The 23,480-nt window shown below is 35.9% G+C and overlaps 1 protein-coding gene across 1 annotated transcript in view; it reads left to right on the top strand.

Annotated features, from left to right (window-relative positions):
• The window catches only part of LOC126470522 (synaptic vesicle glycoprotein 2B-like), a 241,430-nt gene extending 221,484 nt beyond the window's left edge, over positions 1 to 19,946 (top strand). The window contains exons 10-12 of the mRNA XM_050098436.1: positions 4,992 to 5,209; positions 8,252 to 8,411; positions 19,045 to 19,946. Of these exons, the coding sequence (XP_049954393.1) occupies positions 4,992 to 5,209; positions 8,252 to 8,411; positions 19,045 to 19,225 (559 nt within the window). The 3' untranslated portion in view covers positions 19,226 to 19,946. The remainder of the gene's footprint in view (positions 1 to 4,991; positions 5,210 to 8,251; positions 8,412 to 19,044) is intronic.
• The last annotated feature ends 3,534 nt before the right edge of the window (positions 19,947 to 23,480 follow it).

The raw sequence follows: 23,480 nt of genomic DNA, 5'->3' as shown, positions 1-23,480 counted from the left end.
GTTGATTTGTGTTCACCTGGATACATACCTAACTATTTCTTAAGTTTTGTCCTATAGTATATCTGATAACATGTTTGTTACTGTATTCTGGGTTCACAGTGTTGATGTATCTTGTTTGCAAAATCAGTCAAATATAAGCATATATACATAAATAATAAAATGTAGTATATAATTTTGATCTGTTGTGAATGGCAGACATCTCCTCACAATTTCCAAGTCTTAATAGATGCTACATTTATTAATTTTGTTTGTCTCCTCAAAATGATGTGCAGGCTTTTGTCTATAAAGGTAACTTTAATTTAATATTTCAGAATTTAACCTATAATCACTTCATTTTCTTATCACAAGACAGTTTATAACTATCAAAGAGGCTTCTGGAGACAAAGAAATATAATATTCACCAGAAAATTGCTGAGGTCTTCTGTGTGTTAAAATGGGAAAAATCATCTGAATTTCTCTCAGCAACTGTTTATAACACCTACAATCACTTCTACAAAGATGTAGATCAGTCTTAACAAAAGTTTATTCACTAGACTGAAAAATATGGCCAAGAATTGTGCACTTAACTGATGTGATATAGGTCTGTTGTTCAGATAATTCACATTGCAGAACATCAGGTCAATAATAGATTATATTCTTAGTAATAAGGAAGTGGCTAATTTGGTATTGGATGCAAGAATGTTTTGAAGTCCTGAAACTGAATCCGGGTGAGCCCCATATGGATAACACCAAGATGGCATACAAAGAACTACAAGAAACTGACAATGAATAAAGAATTTGCCTTTCATGTCAGCCTTTTGAGAGATTCCAGTACACTTTGGTTATACCAAAATTGACATGATGTGTTAATGACAGTATCATGTATCAAAAATAAAGCTCAAAGGAAAATGGAAGGCTCCACCACACATTCCAAGAGAAGCTACTGATCATAGCCTTGGCAGAAAAGCAAAATAGTGTAGGAAGGAAGGACTGAGAAAATGTGACAATGATGCCAAAATGGTTGTAAAAGACATACAAGGAGCAATTGTGAAATATCTGTCAACAGCTGGAAGATGGAATAGAACATCATAGGATGAGAACATTCATGAAAAGAGAAACACATAGAAAACTCAGAGAAATTTTCAAAGACTTCGTGGCCTCAATTTAGAACATAATACTCACAGATCCCAGCCACAAATGTTCAAAATGGTTAAAAATCTGAACGTTGAGATAAAAGAGGCTATGAAAGTAAATCCCATATTCTTACTTAAATGGTTGCAATACTTTCGGAGTCTATGGTCTAAGGCACCAGAGCCTCTTTACAATCCGACTCTGAGGGAACTGTTCAAGAGAAACCATCTCTAAGTGTAATTTTAAAGAAGTATTAAACAAACTAAAAAGTAATAAAGGCCTAGGAGAAGATTCAGTCAATCCTGAGCTGTTGAAATATGGAAGAAAATCCTTTATAGACAAATTCCTCAACTTCTACATATGATTTGATCAGGAGATGATATACCTGAGAGCTGGACTAAATTGACTGTAATTCTTATCTTCAAAAAAGGAGAGCTGAAAACTGAGATAATTACAGAGGAATAAGCTTATTGAACTCTGCATATAAAATGTTTGCCAAGAACATCTAAAATAAATTATACAGACACTACAAACCTATCATGGTTTCCATTGAACTGTAAACAGAAAAACATAGAGGACTCAGTATAGAAACAAATATTCCCTTGACTGACCCTGAAAAAGCTTTTGATAAAGACAACAGAAAGAAATTATTACAGATTCTACCAGATGTTCATGTTCCCCAGCAACTTATCTATACCATAATATATATAAAATTTCCAGAACAAAATAAATCTCTGTCAAGAAAGAGAACAGATTATCAGACTTGGCAGAATATATGCAGGAGTATGACAGGGATGCAGCCTTTCACCATGCTCATTTGTTATATATATGAATAAAGTTATCCAAGAGTAGAGATAAATGCAACACAGCTTCATTCAAATCAACAGAAACACAAAACAGGATGCTTTACTTTTTACAGATGATTTAGTTCTTTTCGTAGCTTCAGAGTATGACCTACTGTGTTCTCTGCACAATTTTCAGATTATATCCAAGAAATACAGTATGGATGTCAACACAAAAAAGTCTATAGCCTTCTGTGGAAAATATCCAGTTCAAAGCAAAATCTGTTTGAGAAATAAAGTTCTAGAAAGAGTGAATACATTCACATTCTTTCTGTCATAAACAGACCTATCTGAAAAAGCCACCAGGTATTCAAAAACAATGGGAGTCATCAATATTGTAACGAAACCTTCCCTAGCCAAGAAGCATACCAGAATATGCCTTTACAAGACCTTAGCCAGACCTGACTGTGCTATGGCAGCAAATTGTAAACAGCAAAGGCAAATGATGTGAAAAGACTAACATCCTGCAAAAAAATTTTAGACAGACATCTGGTTACACCAAATAGGGTCATAAAATTAATGAACATGTGTTAATGGTACTTCAAATGGAACCCATTACACATGATATTCAAAATCATCAAAACAACTGGAGGAAACATCCACAATCTACAAGGAGGAACCAAGAATCAATTCTATACTCCCATCCCAATGGCGTAAGGTTGCTGGGTCAGCCAATGAAAAGCTGGCGGCAAAGCTTCTCGCTGAGACTAGAGCAGATCAATATGACTAACACTTCAATGGAAGACAATGATGACCTTAAGCAACTAACTTTTATTGTCCCTCAGTACTTTACATGACTGATTTCTGTGTTATTCGAACAGTTTACATGAATCTTTCAAAAGGTCTTTCATTTGACAGAATTTTAGGAAACAGAATTTGGAATTTCATCAAGAAAATGGGTGAGCTTAAGATATTAAGACATTTGTTGACCTTACATCTCCTTAAGATTGTATGTTTATTCTGTAGATATATTTAAAATCATTAATATTTTATCTTTTATGCATGAAATCATTATACATCTTATTAGAAATGTTAAATATGCATATATCTTTTTGCTATAATTATTACTATGTTCACATGTACTGTGAAAGACAATATACATATCATTGTGAGAATTAATTGTAAGTTAATTACCATTACATCAAGTATCATAGCACTATAAGCAAAATTAAAGTTGTCTTTAGCATAAACTGATCTCCATAAATTTAGTAACCAAATTAAAACAATTTTGGAGCAGTATACTTGTGGCTTTCCTAATGAATTATTATTTTTGACTGAGGAAGACAATTTATTGTAAAATATACTGCCTTTTTGCCTCTCTCTATTGTGTAATTTATAGTCTCATGCTTGTCAGATTAACATTACCACTAGCATGGTTGTAGTGATTGTGCATAGGATTATTTCCTGGAGACAAATGAAGATTGTTATCTGCAAATGAAGCAGTCTCTAAGGTCTATATGTATGACACACGCATTATTCCCAGTTCTTTGAAAATTAGCTTGGTGGTTCTATGTGATGAAGACCATATAATGAACTTCACAACTCATTTGTGCATGAGAAAAATTTTTTGTGCATTGATCTCCAGACAGAATTGCTGTACAAAACGGTACTGTTCACCAGAGCCATGGTTCTTTCAGTAGTCAACTCATACCTTGGACTAAGTACTCTTGAGACATAAAGTAGGCTTCTCACTTCGATCAGCAGTTTATCTGTGTCCATATTCCATTGTAGTGTGCTGTCTGCCCACATCACAAGGAATTCAGTATCACTGACCTATTCAGTATCTTTATTTCCCATTATTATTTGTTCCTTGTGCATTTCATCGTTATTTTATGGGTAGAACATCATATGAGCTGTTTTATCCAAAGTAAACAAAAAATTGTTGTTGCAGAGGCAGCATAAAGAGCCTTTAATGTTATGAGAGAGGATTGTTTAATCGACAAATAATACAGTTACTGTTTATGTTAGATTTTGAAGGCACATCGTTTTTAAGGAAAAGTAAGAAAAATGGGAAGAGTTGAGCCTTGCAGTACTACTGAGATGATTGATAGTATGTGTCAGTGAGTTGTTTCTCCCATATATGTTATTATATCTATTGGTTATCTTCAGTTTGATATACTTTGGGTCTCTATTTGATTAAAATTTTCTCAGTAAGGTCTTCATGAAATTTCTTGATTTACATTAAATTTTTGTGGCCAGTTATATGGAAAACACATTACATCTCTAGCTTGTTATTTAGGTTTGTTTCTGTATTCACAATGAACTGCAGTCTATTGCCGGTACTCATCATGCCACTGTACACTCCTCTGAAAATTAAAAAGAGCCTAGTCTGAAACAAACATTAGGTTGTAACTGAACTTTTCTTCGACGTGTCCTCTTTCTTGGTATCAAGTGACAGTGCTCTTATGGGCTTTTTCTGGGCCTATGGAATAAAAACTGAATCTCTAAAATAATCTTAGGTTTCTGTTGAATTGAGAAGTGTCCTTGAGTAGCTCATTTGTTGAACTACAATCAGAAAAGCTTACAATCTGAATTCATTTGTGCTTCAATTAGCACTAATTTTTAAAATCATAGCTCCAATGTTTTGTCTCATGTATCACCCGGACTTTGAATGTCTAATCTAGAATTACTAACAAATCCTTATATATACCATGTTTCCATACCTTTGTCTTTCCATGTCTCCAGATAACTGTCAAAGTATCTGTTTTGCTACATATTCCTTACTTTGTGTTCTTATGAGACCTAGCACAGTGTTACTTTTCTGACAGCTGAGTTCTCCCATTGTTTTGATATATTTTAATGTGTTAGCCTCAGTCTAATACAATATTAGGTGATATATTATTCCCACTTCAGATTATTAATATATTTTATAAGTATATTTTAGAATATGTAACTGACGTACTAGATTTATTTGTATAGATGTATAGATAAATGCAGGTACAGGTATTCCATTAAGTGGTAACTAAAAGTTTTGTGTTACTGGTACATAAAATAATTCATTTTGTTCCACTCTTTTCAGTAGCTATGTGATCATTTCAGGTTTGTCGACACCAATCTTTCTGATCAGCACTTCAAAAACTGTCTTCTCCAAAATAATACCAAACTTAGTTTGATACCTGGTTGCCAAAAGGATTTTGATTACAACATTTATTTAAAGGAAGTGTTTCAAGAGAATCTTGTTGGTCAACTAGCTATTCTGCCAGGGGCATTTATCTCAGGATTTATTATAGACAAGACAGGAAGAGTAAAAGTCATAGGTCTGTGCAAAATATCTGTAACTGTAACATTATTGTGACAAAATTTATCATTATTTATGTTACTGAAGTAGTTAGTTCCTCAGTTTAGTTAGCATTAAGTTTATTCTTTATGCTGGTTAGTCTACACATAATCAGTCTGTAAATAACAATGCTGCTCCCTGAGCTTAAGCAATGAAAGCACTACCTATTTTAAGAAGATGCCTTCTATAAGTCTGAGTAAGTACTGCACATGTGTGCATAATCACTAATACACGTTTCAGAATACGTTGGAAATTAGACATTAGATTACTACTTGAAAAATGAGTGAATGTGTATACTAATTACTTTCGATGTTACTGAAAAAAAACTTACAATATGGACATACCTAATTATGTTTCACCTTCAGTTGTCAGATTCCTTCCTTAGAATAATTTCTGGTCATCATGGTTCATTCAGGGATGTAACTGAATGTGAAAGAAAAGTATGATCGTTTCATTCCTTTCGTAAATTTTTTTACAGTTTTCTGAGTTTAATAATAGTTTTTTTCCTGCTATTAGTCAACTGTTACAAAAGAGGTCTCATCATTCATTGCATGTTTTCGTAATTCTGACCTGTATATTAATTTTGTAGTGTTAACAGACTCAATTAAAGAAAGGTAGGGTAATCACTGATTTTATATTTCTGACTGATTGCAAAGAGTTTTAAACAGTTTTCTAGTGTCTGATATTTTAGTGACATATTTCGAAAAAGTTTGTGTCCTGTATTTTTCATAACAGAGACCTGACATACTATTTTTTGGTGTTTTGTAACGCTAATAATTCCTTTAGTGTTGATATATCCATTTTTTTTCTTTTTCACAAAAATGAATAACTGTGATACCTGGAATGTACAGGAACTCACAATATTTGTACAAATGATATCTTTGTTTCCAACAATATCTTCAGTACCAAGCTATGGCTGCTTTTATGCGATCATCACAAATTCTGTCATAACTTGTTGTTATATAGTTGTGATAGTGTTGCTTATTGTGAGACAGACTTTGTACTCTCATCATTCAGCCGCAGTATACACTATGTGACCAAAAGTATCTGGACACCTAGCTGAAAATGATTTACAAGTTTGTGGTGTCCTCCGTCAGTAATGCTTGAATTCAATATGGTGTTGGCTCACCCTTAGCCTTGATGACAGCTTCCACTCTCACAGGCATACATTCAATCAGGTTCTGGAAGGTTTCTTGGGGAATGGTGGCCCATTCTTCATGGAGTGCTGCACTGAGGACAGGTATCGATGTAGGTCGGTGAAGCCTGGCACCAAGTTGCCATTTCAAGATATCCCAAATGTGTTTTATAGGATTCAGGTCAGGGCTCTGTGCAGGCCAGTCCATTACATGTAACCACTCCACCACAGGCCGGCATTATGAACAGGTGCTCGATCATGTTGAAAGATACAGTCGCCATTCCCGAATTGCTCTTCAACAGTGGGAAGCAAGAAGGTGCTTAAAACATCAATGTAGGCCTGTGCTGTGATAGTGCAATGCAAAACAACATGGGGTGCAAGCCTCCTCCATGAAAATCATGACCATGCCATAACATCATTGCCTCTGAATTTTACTGTTGGCACTACATACACTGGCAGATGACGTTCACCGGGCATTCGCCATACCCACAGCCTGCCATCAGATCGCCACATTGTGTGCTGTGATTTTTCACTCCACACAACGTTTTTCCACTGTTCAATCCTCCAATGTTTATGCTCCTTACGCCAAGTGAGGAGTCGTTTGACATTTACCGGTGTGATGTGTGGCTTATAAGCAGCCGCTCGACCATGAAATCCACATTTTCTTACCTCCCACCTAACTGTCACAGTACTTACAGTGGATCATGATGCAGTTTGGAATTCCTGTGTGATGGTCTGGATAGATGTTTGCCTATTACACATTATGACCCTCTTCAACTGTCAGCAATCTCTGTCACTCTGTCAGTCTACAGACGAGGTCAGCCTGTATGCTTTTGTGCTGTACGTGCCCCTTCACATTTCCACTTCACTATAATATCAGAAACAGTGGACGTAGGGATGTAAAGGAGTGTGGAAATCTCACGTACAGATTATTAGACAAGCGACATCCTATCACCTAACCATATTTGAAGTCTGTGGGTTCCGCAGAGCACTCCATTCTGGTCTCTCACAGTGTCTAATGACTACTGAGGTTGCTTATATGGAGTGCCTGGCAGTAGGTGGCAGCACAAAGCACCTAATAGAGAAAACATATGTTTTTGCGAGTGTCAGGATACTTTTGATCACTTAGTGTATATTGTTTATGTACTTAAGAGATTCCAGTACAAATGAAAATGATCTGGAATCAAGAATGTTTTCGTGATCCTAACTAGTACATTCAAACCGTAAAATCACAGAAACATTTTTTTATCAAGATCTGCTCTATTCTGCCTCATATTTCATTTCTCATCTAACTATTCACACTCACAGACTCTATCTGTTCCACTTGAGCCATTTTCTTAGAATCCAAACAGTCAATCAATGTTTTACTTTACTAAAGAAATATAGTAGGCTTGAGGTAGAGATCAGAATATTTAAGTTCCTTTTTTTCTTCTTTGCTGGCAAAGTTAATTTGCTTCTGATGAAAGTGTGAATGTTTGCAGTTAATTGCTAATTTGTAGTGTCACTGTTCATATGTGTCACAGGTTTGTGTTTCATCACATTCATTTTGCAATGAGTCTACTTTATTTATTATATGGTTTCTTTTCTTTAATGCCCAAAGATTGACTGTGATATCTAATTATTATTTTGTCTGTTTCATCTGCATCTGTTAATATTATTTGATCATGCATTTACCTCTCCAGTAATTGGTTGTAAAGAAAATTATAATGCAATATCAAAAGTTTCATATTTATATACAACTCTCCCAGTAGCAGTAGTATAGTATTTGCAGTAGGATGTTTTGTGTCTGAGAAAAAAGCTTCCAGTTATTTGTTCATTTGTGTTAATATATGTTCTTATCATGCTATCAGAAATATTTGTTAATGTGTATATCATAAACTTTTTCAGGCATATCAATGTTCCTATCCAGCATAGCTGCTTTTTTTATTTGGTTCCTAGATACAGATGCAGCTGTCATGATATTTGAAGCAATATTCAATTTCATGTTTATAGCTGGATGGAATGTTATTGATGTAATTACTATTGAGTCCTATCCCACACACTTAAGGTAATTCTTTGTTCCCTTTGATATATTTTGCTCAAAATTAATCAAAGTCACACAATCTGTATACTAAGTAATGATTATTTCTGTAGCTATGAAAGTGGCAGAAAAAAAAGTGCCTTCATGTTCAAGATTTTTCTTCATATATTTAGATGACGTAAACATTACATGTTGTACAGAAGTAATATGTTCTAGCAATAAGTCTGAATATAAACATAAAGTAGTTATTTCTTCTGTTGTTTCATTACATGAAGTTATGTATAACATCACACAAAAAAGACTTTCATAGCTGGTATTTACACCCAGCCCACTGCCTGTCTGAACACTACGGATGCCATAATAGCAAAAGTCTGTCTAATTTGGACCACATAAAGTTCATCATTGACCAATCCTTACTGTGTGAACCCTAGCCTAGAAATAGATTTTTCTGGGTAATATTCAGTAAGATACATCAATTGATGAATATAAATTTTATTGCTTTATGAAACTACTCTATAGACAATAGCAAACAGTTGAAATTCAGTATTGTGTAATTTGGACTTCATCCATGTAATCTGGTCCATGTAGTCATGTAAAGTGGACTGCATGATACTAACCTGTCCATACATAACAAATACAGAGAAGTCAACTGGAAATCATAACAACCCATTATCAGATGATTACTGTGAACATTGATCACAAAGACAGAAACTGTCATTTGTTAATTCAGCACAGTTTTCGTGTGACCATCCTCTGCATTTATTGCACTGAATCCAGTCCTCCTGAAATGATTCTACATATACAAGACAGAAAGTCTCATTGCCATTTGAAGGTCATGTAACTTCAATCATCATTTTTGTTTCTCATAACAGCCATTGCATATTTGCCCTATGTTTTGTCAATTGTGTCATTACCAGCATCATCTTATGAGTAGTTCTAATTAGAGTTATTCCAGATATTGTACCATGCTTATGATGTTTCCTTCTTGATGGAAGGGGACTAATTTTGTTTGCTGAAAAACAGTCATGAAATGCATTCAATGTGTCAGGAGTCTGACGATACATACAGTGGGTGTGTGGTTGAATGAAAAGGTCTGGACACTTCATTCTCACCCCTTTGAGGTTCAGGCTGGTTGGTTATAGATGAGGGAGCAAAGTCACCTTTGATAAAAACATATCTATTCACTGGCCATAACCCACTTACTTGGAAAGCATTGATCACTGTTTCCACAGTTGCTATTCCCTGATGGCCATCTGGAAATCTGTAAGAGTTGATACACTCATGTGTAATTTAGACCAGCAGACCAAATTACACACTTCAATGTGGTCCGAATTACATAAGCAAGAACAGCACAAACGATGTGGAAATAGCACTACACTACCACAGCATGTTTTAAATATAATGTGGTTTGAGCTAATAAAGTGGACAATATACTACCCTATTACTAGCCACATTTTTTAAGTAACACATGCCGTGAGAACACACCAGCCTTTCAGTCCAGCTGTTTATATATGAGTGACGGCAGATGGCAGTGCCATATGTTTTACATGGCCAATCACAGAGGTGTCTGAGAGGTGGTGCCATCTATTGTGCTTACACTGTACTAAGGAATGGTCCAAATTACACGTTGGTCCAAATTACATGGACTTCCCATAAAAACATGGGCCTAGGAAAAGTGAAATTGTTTTTTATTAAAATTTCATAATTCCTTGTTTAACATTAATTCTGAATTCAACAGGATGCTGATTATTTTAAAGGTATAAAAATAGTGATATAATATATAATACTGAACATCCTTTTGTACAAGAAATTGTTTAAAGACATTTGTTTTTGCCTGCTTTTCAAAATGAGTGCTAAACACAAAAGATGGCTAGCTGAATGAAATGTCTCTCTACATATTGGCAAACGACCAGCCTTACTGAATTGGTGTTGGTTAATGATGACAAATCTGAAATGGAATTCATAAATAGGTATTCTGAGGCCATGAAAAATTAACATGAGTCTTCAAACATAGGAGAGTTTGCAATATCATCTCAGAGAATTTGCAACATCATCAATGAGAACACTATGGAGGTGCTGCATGCAACAAATGCAATCTGAGTAGTGTTACTAACAGTATGGCTGAATACTGCATTCTTGGCAGCATTGTCATTTGTTGGAGCTTGTACAAAGTGGATGGTCATGGAACAACAAGTGACTTATTGTCCAACTGTAGCAGCTGAAGAGGTCTATTGAGGTCAAAAGATGGTTTTTGAAATGGTTGCCAATGACTAGAGAAAAAATGCACTGAGCAGACTCCTTATGTGAAAAGTTGCTTGTTAAGTGATCCAATGTTTTTCTGGATTATGTTTTGTTTTGCTCATAATGCAAATCACTCTTTATTGAAAGTGCTCATGAAGTGAAGTTTCACTGTACTTTGTTCATTGTAATAATAATACTGATGTAAATATTATGCTATTTTTTCTTCCATGTTTTCTGTTAACTTGTCATTTCTTTCCTGCAGAGCATAAGCCATACCATCAGGAGTAAACTCAGTAACAATAATGGTACAATTCAGTGATTATATGCAAATGCACAGCACTTTATTGCCACAACTTCATTTTGATGATTAATGTGTCTCATGTGTACCACTTAAAATTGACAGATTTTATTGTGTTTAGCAGTTTTTACTGATAAGGTGACAGTGGCAATATCTGTCATGGGTGCCACTTAGCCACATAAAAGTAAGCAGTGGTTGTAGGTCTTATACCACAGTAAAAATACAAAAATTTCAATAAGAGGGCTGCATCTGTTTACTTAGTAGTACTTTGATTGTGGTTCTACTTTTGAGACACAAATAACCAAACCAGTCTCTAATTAAAACCTATTTCACTTCTTAGTTTTTATATTCACCTTCAAAGAGATCACTAATCCTCATAGGTATGAAATGGCAAATGACACTGATAATTTCAAGGCATAACTTGCCAGCTGTGGGTATTCTTCTTTTTTTATTTATTCATTTTTTTACATTACACATCTAGTAAAGTAGGACCAAATTGAGGAGCAAATCTCCAAGGTCATGGAACATGTCAGTAAATTAAATTACAGCATCAAAGTGATAGCAGATAAAATAAAATGTTTATGAACCCAAAAAAAAATCAAGTCATAAATTTACATACACGCAATCAACAATATAACACAGGAATTGAATGTTTCAAGGCACTCCTTGACAGAATAGAAGGAGTGGCCCATGAGGAAATTTTCAGTTTCAGTTTGAAAGCATGTGGATTACTGCTAAGATTTTTGAATTCTTGTGGTAGCTTATTGAAAATGGATGCAGCAATATACTGCACAACTTTCTGCATAAGAGTCAAGGAAATGCTTCCAAATGCAGACTGGATTTCTGTCTAGTATTAACTGAGTGAAAATTGCTTATTCTGGAGAATAAGCTGATATTGTTAACAAGAAACAATGGCAAAGAATATATATGTTAAGAAGCATGGTAAAGAATATATATGTTGAGATGCCAATGTCAGAATACCCAGACTAATGAACATGGGTCAACTACCACTTACTGCCTGAACCGCCAATTTCTGAGCCAAGAATATCCTTTGAAAATGGTAAGAGTTACCCCAAAGTATAATGACTTGTGACATAAGCAAATGAAAATAAGCAAATATATACTACTTTTCATGTCAAACTGTCACTTACTTCACTTACTTCAGATACCATTCGAATAGTAAAAATGGCTGCATTAAGTCTTTGAAAAAGATCCTGAATGTGGGCTTTTCACAACAGTTTTCTATCTATCTGAACACCTAGAAGTTTGAACTGTTCCATTTCACTAATCATACACCCATTCTGTGAAATTAAAACGTCAGGTTTTTTTGAATTGTGGGTTAGAAACTTTAAAAACTGAGTCTTATTGTGATTTAGCATTAGGTCATTTTTTGCAACCCATAAACTTACATCACGAGCTGCAATATTTGGAACAGTGCCAATGTTGCATATAACATTCTTTATTATGAAGATAGAGTCATCAGCAAACAAAAATATTTTAGAATTGCCTGTAGTACTAGACAGCGCATCATTTATATAAATAAGGAACAGAAGTGGTCCCAACACTGATCCCTGGGGCACCCCCCCCCCCCTTTAACTGTGCCCCACTCAGATCCCACATCATAGCCATTCTCAACACTGTGGATAATGACCTTCTGCTGTCTGTTGTTAAAGTAAGAGGCGAACCAATTGTGAGCTACTCCCTTTATTCCATAATGGTCCAACTCCTGGAGCAATATTTTGTTTTCAGCACAATCGAATGCCTTAGTTAAATAAAAAAGGTGCCAAATGTTCAAAACCCTTCTTCTGACACGCTCATTCAAGGGAAACCATGCTTTACATGTGTTTCCTTACCGTCTAAACCTTCATTTCTAGTTAATCGATCAACTAAGAAAATATCTCCTCTTAAGAAATCTTTCTTCATCTCAAACTATATGATTTTTCCTGTAATACCCTATATTTCCTTGGCTTTGTTTAACTTTACTGCTATGGTATGTGCTTTAATGAATTGTCAGAACTTGGTAATTCGTTCTGAACTCCTTTGCTTCCATATAGTGGGAACATTGCCAAAAGAGTGGATATTTCCCCATATTTGTCTTCCTGTGTATGTCTTGAGAATGACCAGTAAATTACTTCCAAACATGGCACTGAAACTGTGATCAGACTTCCACACCATTGGTAGTTCCATATATCAGTTTCCAGGTCTACATTTTACCAATATAATGGATACATTATATTTTAGGAGTATATTCAGTCTACAATGTGGGAGTTTAGTTCTCTACCATGATTAGTTTTCACCAACAAAACAATTATTTGTGAGCCTGTATTAGCGATAAAAATAGACTGCCTACCATTAGTTTCACCTTGTACAGTTATGTCTGCCACCTGAGCAAGTCATCTCTCTTACTAGAGTTGCTTCACAGAAGGGGAGTAAGGAGCAGTGGCACAACTGCTCTCTTTAAGGTTTCTCGTATTTGCATTCCTATACACATTCCCTCAAGCATCCTGGTAACCTATTTGGTTCGCTGAGTGATACCATTAAGTCAGGCAATTCATTCACTCATATCTGATCTTTCTACGGTTTGCACATGCCAGTTCTTAACAGTCCGGTGCCTTGAGGATTGTGTGTTTGTGACAAGTGCAGTGCATTTCAAAAATGAATGCCCATCTAAGGGGTTCACCCTGATGGGGGGTTGGACAAGTTGATTGGCCTCCTTGTTTAGAAACATGAGTCATATGGTCTCCTGCAGTGTGCTTTATGAAGTACACCTGACCTCAGCACCTACATATGAGTCAGTTGCATGAACGAAAACATCCACACTGTGAGCTCTGACCTCACAGAGTAGTATATCTTTTTTTTTTATGTTCCACCAATATATATGTGCAGCATGGCACAGTTCTCATTTTTTCAGCAAAGTGCTCCAAATGATCTCCTTAATTTTGGCATAGGGTGGAAAGCTTGCCTCTATGGTAGCTAATGCTATGCATATTTACATATCTATCCACAAGTCTTTTGCAAGAGTGTCAAATGCTATGGTATTTCCTAGCCCTTCCTCAGAGTTTACATAAGTGCGTGATGTCAAATATCATGGTATTTCTCAACCCCTTGACAGAGTTTACATAAGTGCAAGGCTCTCCTTGTAGCTTAAGGCTGGTGACTCCTAATAACACTTCATCACCTGATGTGGACATTTTCCCAACATTCATTTAATTTCATAAGAAGATGTGGGTATTTTCATCTGGTTTGCCTGTGAATGTATAAATCAGCAAACCCAATGCAAAATCAATTATAGGCTGGGACAGAATTATCTGTGGGAACCCCATAAATGGGGAAACAAGGGTAATTATGTCCACAGTACTGCTTTGCAGTGTCACATTCAATAATTCCTCATTAAGACACCTTTGCAGGTTTTGATTCTCCACCCAGAGTTGCCAATCCTTGCTTACAATTCTGTATCCATCTCCAGCTGTCCCTGTGACCTGATTGTGGGCATCCCTTTAAACTGTGCATGTGAACAAAACCAAAAGTCTTTGACAGCAGCTCCCAGTGGTGTCTTTGGTGTCAGAAACCCCGGCGACACCTTTTCCTTAATAGCGGAGGTTGCCACTTACATCTGCTGATCGACAATCAGTATGGCAGCAACAGGGCAGTGGCACCTGATGATGTCAGGGTAGTGCTGGGTTGTTGTACTCATTACATGGCCTTGTGTGAATGTGGAAGAGTCAGAGGGTGAGGCTGGATGGACATGCACAGCAACAGCAGCAGTGACAATACTGGAGAGACTGCAGCAGGCACCCCAGGCTGACAAAGAGCTCCTCCACTAAACATTTGCACAGAACCAGATGACCCCACATGATAGTTTGATGCAGCCACTCTTGGCTTAATAAATAGTATATGGCACCTCAAAACCAAACCCATGGTTAATCTAACATCTTACTTCTAACACCAGTTTGTACACTCACTTTATGGGCAGCGGTGTAAAGTTTGGGCTTGCAAATAACATACTCGTGTTAAGAAAAGGAAACCGTATTGGTTTACTTTCTGACTGAATTGCTAGAAGGCAAGAGAAGGTATCTCCAGTAGCCCAGATCACATGCTGGAGTAGAAGGAAAGTGAAAAGGTAAAGAAGAATAAGCGATTCAGCATCTACTCTAGGTAGTGACACAGGAGAGATGAGAGCTCTGTTTTGCGGTTGTGGCTCTCATAGCCTTCTGTCCCACAAGTCAGGTGACCCTGTGGCATGATCTAATTTTCAAGGTTACTTGCTGTAATGATTTAGCCTATTCTGGAGCAAACCAGTAGAGTGTTGTCACTTCAGCAGAAAGCAATGAATGGGGATGGTAGTCTTTATGTAAGGTTTTAACAGTAAAAGCTTGTCATATTTCTGGCCTGGTACAAGTGGATTCCTAGATTCTCTGCTGGAAACATTGGAAGCAAAAACGTGATGAAGAAAGCCTTTACAACAGTGTAAAGAAATGTCTCTGAATGATGTCATTTGATATTGTTACAATAGATTTTGAACTTTTGGTCTGTATTTATGTCAGAGGGATAGGGAGTGGGACAGGGAAAAGGAGGTATAGAGAGAGAGAGAGAGAGAGAGAGAGGGGGGGGGGGGGGGCTGGGACTGCATTTTGCTAGTAAAGGAGTAAAAGCTATATAGATATTTTGGTTTGTCAAGTGTACCTGTGATCCACGCATTATTTGCAGGAGAGTGATTGCCTTTCCTTAATTTTTATTTATTGTTTCCTATTAGTTGAATGTTTGTTGCATTAAATCTCCATGGAAAATTAGAGCAATGTTCCCTTGTACTGAGACATAATTCAGTATTCCTGTCATTTTATGAGCTGTGCTCATACACATAGACTGTACAGCACACTTCAACTCAAAGTATCATCTTGCAACATTGGCTCATTAGGTACCTTAAAAAATGTACAATGCTGGCCAACAAATTCCTGAAATGAGAATTTATCAGTAGTAAATTTTTGAAGCCCTTCACCCTGCCCCCCTCCACTTCTCTCTCTCTCTTTCTCTCTCTCTCTCTCTGTCTCTCTCTCTCTCTCTCTCTCTCTCTCTCTCTCTCTCTCTCACACACACACACACACACACACACACACACACACACACACACACACGTAACTGGTGATCAGCTCATGTTAAATGAGCAAACTGCTGAGATAGGTGTGAAATTCTACATTAATTGCTTTAGAGCATATTATGCTACCCACACTCTTAATGCAAGACATAACCACAACTTTGAGTAAGCAGAATTTATAATCTTGCAGTGTAGCTATCCATCCACCAGTGGGTGTGTGCATAACTTAAGGAAACTCTTACATGACCTCTCTACACATGAGGTTGGTTGCACACTGTTGCATCATGCCCATACAATAAGTATCTAAAAGTTTATCAAGTGGCTTTAGGAAGCAGCCATTGAATAATACATGTAGACAACATGAGTAATTCTGATGAATTAAATAACAGTTAATCAAGGTAACAATCCCTCAGGATCATAATGTAGGTATAAAAACACATTTGAACTTTTTATTGATGTTTTATTCACAGAAGATATATTTCTAGCAGATCAGTCACAGGCAATTGCTGCCAAAATCCCAAAAGTGCTGTGCAGCACACTCAAATTTAATCAAATCTCCTTTCAATAAATAGTTCACCAAGAAAGTTCAGTCACATAACTTTTCTAATACTCATGGTTTGTACACCTCAAAATCACCAACCAACAGGCAGATAATAACTAATTTCCATACAACTGTATACAGAAATGTGCACAAATCAGTCACACTGGAACACACGATCAACCCCACCCCACAAACTTCCAGAAAAAGACACCAATGTCCCTCTTGGATTCTCTCTCCCTAACTATATTATCCACATTGCTCAAATGAATATCTGTATGCCTGTCCACCATTCCTATACACAAACATTTCACAAGATTTAAACGTTTCAAGTATATGCATTAAATAGTATTTATTATTCACACACATTTAAAAGTAGTTTCATTTCATTTAGACATCATCCTATAGTTCATGTTCTCATTTCATTTTCAACATTGCACAAATCAGGACAGCTAATGCTAGTCAACCTGCTGCTTTATTTAGTGTCAATGTTTTCACACTACCTTACTCAAATGTTTTCCTATAAATATTAATAGGCAAATTTATCATTAAATAAGCATGGATGAATAAATATTAGTGTCAGCTATCAATTCAGAGGCTAACTTCTTCATGCATTTGTGGAGAATTTTGCTTTGGGCACACACCAATTGTAATCATAGAATTCTGTTTACAAACAATCTGTAGTTTTATTTATCCTTACGTCAGTCATTCATTTGTTAGATTATTTCATGCACAAACAGTTGCTACATTGTGTGCACTGGCAACATGTTGATTCTATCATTACAGTTGTTAGAAGATTTTATATGAACCATTGTTAATAACTATAAAAATGGTGCAAACATGGTGATATTTTTCTACAGACTCATAATTTGTGACTTTTAATATTTTTATTTTTATTTGTTTATTCCTTTATTTTTTGTGAGTTGATATTTTAGCTTCAAATCCAGCCAGAATCGTGCAATTTTAGCATGCTGTAACAAGGCTGTTCCCCAGTTCACCCACTCTCCTCCTATAAGAAATTCCCAGCAACATCCAAGCAGTCACATCTTGCCATCTATATTTATTGATCAACAATAGACAACACAGTGCCATGGCTGTCAAAGCTGGCATAGTACACAGCCTGCCTCCTGTTATCTTAAAATCTTCTCAAAAGTTGAGATGGAAGCTCCACAAGGTGTAAAAATTTTCAACAAACTTCTCTCCCCAAATTATGTACTGTGAGTAAAATTAATTAATCTCCAATGAAATTACAAATGAACTCTTTCTCAGAAAATGAATATATGAATGGACTTCGAAAAGTATGTTACACTTTTTTATGAAAGGCCATGCAACTTTTATTGAATGCTGCCTTACACTTCAAAGTGCCACAGATACTTGATGCTATTTTTCAAAATAGCCACACAGTGTCTGTAAACAACATTCAGAAAGTTTTACCAATCATTTATTTCCTTGATAACAGAAATCCATTCCATTCAAGAACCTCTGTCTGAATGTCCACATTGTCAAGAAATCTCTTTCCCTCAGATGTCATTTCATCTTGCCAAAAATATTGTTTGGACATTGTTGTATGTAATCAATGTAGCTGACTTTCCTTCCTGATTAGCATCATCCATTTCTGTGTATCATTGCTAAAATTGTTGACACCATGTCACTGTGGCTGGACACAACATTGCATTTGGTCCATGCACTCCCAGAAATTCATGGTGAATCTGTGTGCAATTTAGACATTTTGCCCACAAGTACCATGCCCCATACCTCAACTTTGGTGTATGTTTCCAGTTGCTGTGCCACTTCACTCAAACTCTGTGATAGTCTAATAATATTTACCTCAGCAGAACTGTTTTTGTAGGAAACCTGGAACATGTACTCCCTTCTGACAATGTGGTACTCTCATGACAAGCGTAACTTACTTTCTGAAGGCTCTATATAGAACATGTACATATACTTGTCATAATATCCATGTAAGTAAAATAATTTCTCAGCATATAGCAACATGCCCTCTTAGTAAAGGGTCTCAGTACATAGCATAATGATTCTTATACAAATGATACTGATGATTTCTCTAATAGCAAGCTCTTCTGTCACATGGGAAGTGTAAGGTGTAGCCCTAAAACACATTCTGTCTCCTATTTACAAATATTACACTTTTCCAGTGGCATTCTAGAAAATGAGAGCAACAACTTATTTTTCTTTTCCTTTTTAATTATAAATGATCAGCTCATTTGTTTCATTATGCTGTCCACTAATGCACAATATTATGTAGCTTTGAACAGGAACATTACAATCACTTTTTGTAACACCTGGAAAGGTTCTTCTTTCTGATGGAATTCACATAATGCAGTATGTGTGTTTATCACTGTATGAAGTCACATGCTTCCATGTCATAAGATGGTCTTTGTACAAATTTCATACTATCCAAAAACAAGTAACTGAAATGGAATTTGGTAAGTTTTCATAAACTCATGTAATATATACTCTTTTCTTTCCACAGGACTACTGGATTTGGATTCATGTGTGCAACATCCCGTTTAAGTGGAGTTATTGGTATGAACACCTTTTTAAGTTCCATCGGTTCAAGTAGGGCAATTCCTATGCTCATTACATCTGCTGTCCTCCTCATTGGAGGAGTAGTATCAATCAAACTGCCAGAAACTGGCAGCTCATTGCTGTAAAAGATTTTAAGAATGCATATTTGAATTTTCATGTTTAGAGATGCAACAACTACATTATGTATAAACTACTGGTCCAGTTATGTCCAGGAACACTGAAAGTGAGAAAGAGAAATGTTTTCTCTGACAGTTGTAAAAACTCATTGTGCATATATATTTTATATGGCAGTTTATTTTCAACAGCAGAAAGCATACATATAATTATGTGTATTGTGCTACATATGTACACTACAGGCAACTCTAAAAGTATCCTAAATAAAATAAATATCCTAGTATCAGACTATTATTTTGACATACATTTTGTAAAGAAGTTCAACACAACCAGCTGCATTTAGTTTTGAATGCTGCCTCATCTGTCCAGAGCACTTGTTAGTTTCAATGATATCAGTGGATGAACATAAAAAGTAAGTTGTTAACTAATGTATCTATGTGAACATTAGTATGAGCAAGAATAACAATGAAACAAGTGTCTGTGTATATAAATTTGAAGGCCATATCTCCAAAGCTTTAGTAAGAATATTTTTTTAAAGACTAGACTGCTATGAACTAAATTTTTCACCACCTATTTTGCTTAAGATTGTTGAGTAGATCATGTAGTTATCTTACTGAAATAGGATGATCTTTAAAATACAGACATCAGCAGATATAATTCAATAATAATTGTGTTTAGAGTATGGAAGACAATAAAACATTTCATTTCCTCTATGACACTAATATTTGGAATTAAATTTTCCATCAAACGATTGACATATCAACCAATTACCATGGAATGTATTTATAGTTGAAGAACTGTGTACTGAACTAGAAATAAAATTATGATTTAAATTGTTTTCTGGCTTTCAAGCCTGTCTAGTTCCACACTGGTACCTTGTTTTGACCTGGGAAAAATATTCAACTGACTTAATTCATCCCATTTATGAAAGCCAATTTGGTATATAATGTCACTTAACAAAAAACTGCCTTTCACACAATGACATTCTTGCATCAGACAATGCTTTTCTAATGAAATTTACATTTCTGCTATATCTGCCTTTGATATCTTAGAAATGGTGGCATATGTACTTTATTTCCATTATGTAACTTGGTCTATGTTGCTCCCACTTTCTGAACTTGAATAAAAATAATTGTGCATGTGCCCATATGTTGTTTTATGAGAAAAGTGGTGCTATATTGAGATAGATTAATACACTTCATTTCATTTTTTATTAGATTATCAATGTGGCTGTTGCTAAGATGGTCAACATAACATTAACATATCTCACAAGGCAACGACAGGGTATGCGTTGTATTATTTTACAATAGTTTACACTTCATACATAAATTTAATTGCTTACAATTAAATTCACAACTATCCCAATATTCATATTCTTGGGCATTTTAACATCTGTGAGTCAGGCACTTAAATCTTATGATACTTTTTGGTAAAAGGGTCTGAGAATCTCTACTGGTAAATTATTGCACTCCTTCTCCTCTATCGTCTTATGAGCATTTAGAGCCATTGTTGTTCAATGATCTGAAACTTCCATAATAATTATGGCCTTCCCTTGTATATCCTATACTTGATCATTTTATGTTCTGTGTCTTCCCATGCATCCTTACTCACAATATACTTGGTGAATACCCCTACGTCTGGCACTTTCCCCTCTTTGTGCAAAGCTTTTCCAGTTCATTCTCCTCATTTTTATGATATTACTTTTCCTCCTGTAGATTTCATCTACATACCTGATTGCCACTGCACTCATTTTGTGTGGTTTGACAGATAGGCCCTATATTTGCATAGAGTTCCAAATCCCTGAAACATATTCAACTGGTGTCTTAGAAGGGACAAATAGGCTTTATTCTTTGGTCCCTTTTTTGCACCCTTCGGTATCCTCACTAACACATGCCATGGCTATACACCCTGTTTATTATCTCACCTATCTGCAGTCCACTGCAGTTTCCCATCACACAAATTTACACCCAGATATCTGCATTCTTGCCCTGCAGTGCCATCTTTATGTTCCCATATGTACTCAAATATTTGCTACTCCTGCTACTTGTGAATGTTACCAGTTGATACTCCTCTGCTCATGCGAGCACTCCATTTCTTACAATCAAGTTTCTGATGACTCTGACATCCATCTACAGTATCTCAAACCATTCTCAGCTTTTTATCTCCTGATGCATATCTATTTCATTAAAAAACAGTCTTACTTCTGATTGTAGTACATCACTAGTACCATTGACATAAGTCAAAAACAACAATGACAGTTATTGCCTTTGTACGTATATCTTTAAGGTAGCTATCATCACTTCGAAGTCCCGCACCCTCCCCCCCTGCTGTCTTTGATATAAATAATCTTTGATCCAGGAACCTGTTCTTTAATCAAATCCCAGCCCTTGCAGTTTAGTTATCAGTATCACATGGTTTACCCTAAACAAAACTTTGGAGAAATCTGTAGCTATATAGTAAAGTTATACTCTGATGTCAGTTACTTCTGATATATCCTGGTGGAAACTATATAGTTGTTCCTCACAAAAAACACTGATCGAAGTCCGTGTTGATTCTCTCACTACCCTGTGTTCTAAAAAGAGTTTCTAATATATCTATCTACAGTTGCTTCAAATATTTTGCTTGTGTTGCAAGTAAAGAAAACTGGTCTGCAGTTTTTGCTATTCTCCTCATCCTCTTTCCCCGATAAACACCAATTACTTCAGCTTCTTTCCCTTCATCTGAGACACACTGTTGTTAAGCAGAAGACATTCAGGAATCTGAAGTGAAGCACAAAACTCCAGCTCAAGGCCTTAAGAATTTCTCCATGTATTCTGTCCACTCTTGATAGCTTTTTTATGTCCATTCTCTTTTAGTGTTGCATATTTCCTTGCTGATATATTTCAGTTCACCAACCGTATCTCTCTCTCATTCCTTTACTTCTCTCTGGGCTCCTCCCCTCTTATACCCACTATTTTGCTACACTGTTCGTAACCAGTTCTAATTTACCTGCATCATGTGACAATATTTTGATTTCTGGTGTGTCATTGATGTTGTCCTTTGAGCTAGTTTCTAATTACTTACACACCCAAAAATGCTTCTTCACCTCTCTCCCCTCTACTACCAATTGATCCAAAATATATATTTTTTGCTTTCACTCTTTTTTCAACTTTATTTGATTTCTTCAGCAAGGCCTTTAGGCAATTTTTACTATGATGGCCTTTGTTGATCTTATTTCTCTGCATTCTATTTTTTCCTTCCTGTTATTCTCACTGTTCTAGTATAGTACACTGAATATGAGTATTTCTTGGTATCTTGTAGTGGTACATAGCTAACATCTTTTCTTGTATTTATCTAGTGATTCCACATAGTTAGATATTCCTCTATTTCCTTCATGTTTGCTTTTTGACAAACAGCACCTGTTCCTGCTTTGGTCTTCTAAAAATACTTCCACAACTGCTATTTACTGTCACCTCTTCCTTCAAAATGTTTTCAAGTATGTGTTAACGGGCTTTATCTAAAACACTTCACTTAAATTATAACTCTTTTATTTTATGATACAGACTATCTGCCTTTCCCTCCTCCCTCATTAGCCTGTATGCTATGAGATGATTTTGTTCCTGTGAGCCCACTTTTTCATCCTACATACTTCTAGATTGTTGAAGTCTTCCCCAGTTGTTACACTTCTATCTGTCTTGGTTAGCTTATCAGCTAGGTTCCCACAGTCCAGCAATCTTTCAACTAACCTGTGATCCCTTTCTGTCATTTCTACTCTATGCATAGAAAGAATATTCATCTTTACCTCACTACAATTGCAGAGCTGTGCTCCCAGAACTTCATTACAGTATCAGAAAAGAGTCTGCTAGCATGCAAGTATTTCATGATGCATTAAAGTGAACCCCCCCATTACCCTCAACCCCACCTCCCACTCCCATCTCTTCCATATATGTGATATAATCAGAGAAAATCCTCTATCTCCACTCACCCAGGATTCTAATCCTGTCACAACATCTGGATAATTTACCCCAACTCACATAATGAATACAGTGTCTTTTCTGACCACACTCCTGCAATTTACTAGAGAACACCTCAGGGGCTTTCTAAATTCAAATTTTGGTTTAGTTCTGCATCCTTTTTTATTTTTTATTTTTTTTATTTGATTCAGAAAAAAAAGACAGTAGTTCCTTATCATTCCAATTGCCACTGCCTTATTTACACTGACTCAAGAGTTTAAAAAATCAAATTCATAAAATATGACATATGAGTCTTGTTCCTTTCCTTTCTTTT

The sequence above is a fragment of the Schistocerca serialis genome, chromosome 3 (genome assembly GCF_023864345.2).
Source record: "Schistocerca serialis cubense isolate TAMUIC-IGC-003099 chromosome 3, iqSchSeri2.2, whole genome shotgun sequence".
Lineage (NCBI taxonomy): Eukaryota > Metazoa > Arthropoda > Insecta > Orthoptera > Acrididae > Schistocerca > Schistocerca serialis.
The sequence above is the reverse complement of the archived record's forward strand: the minus strand, read 5'-3'. Positions and strand labels throughout refer to the sequence as shown.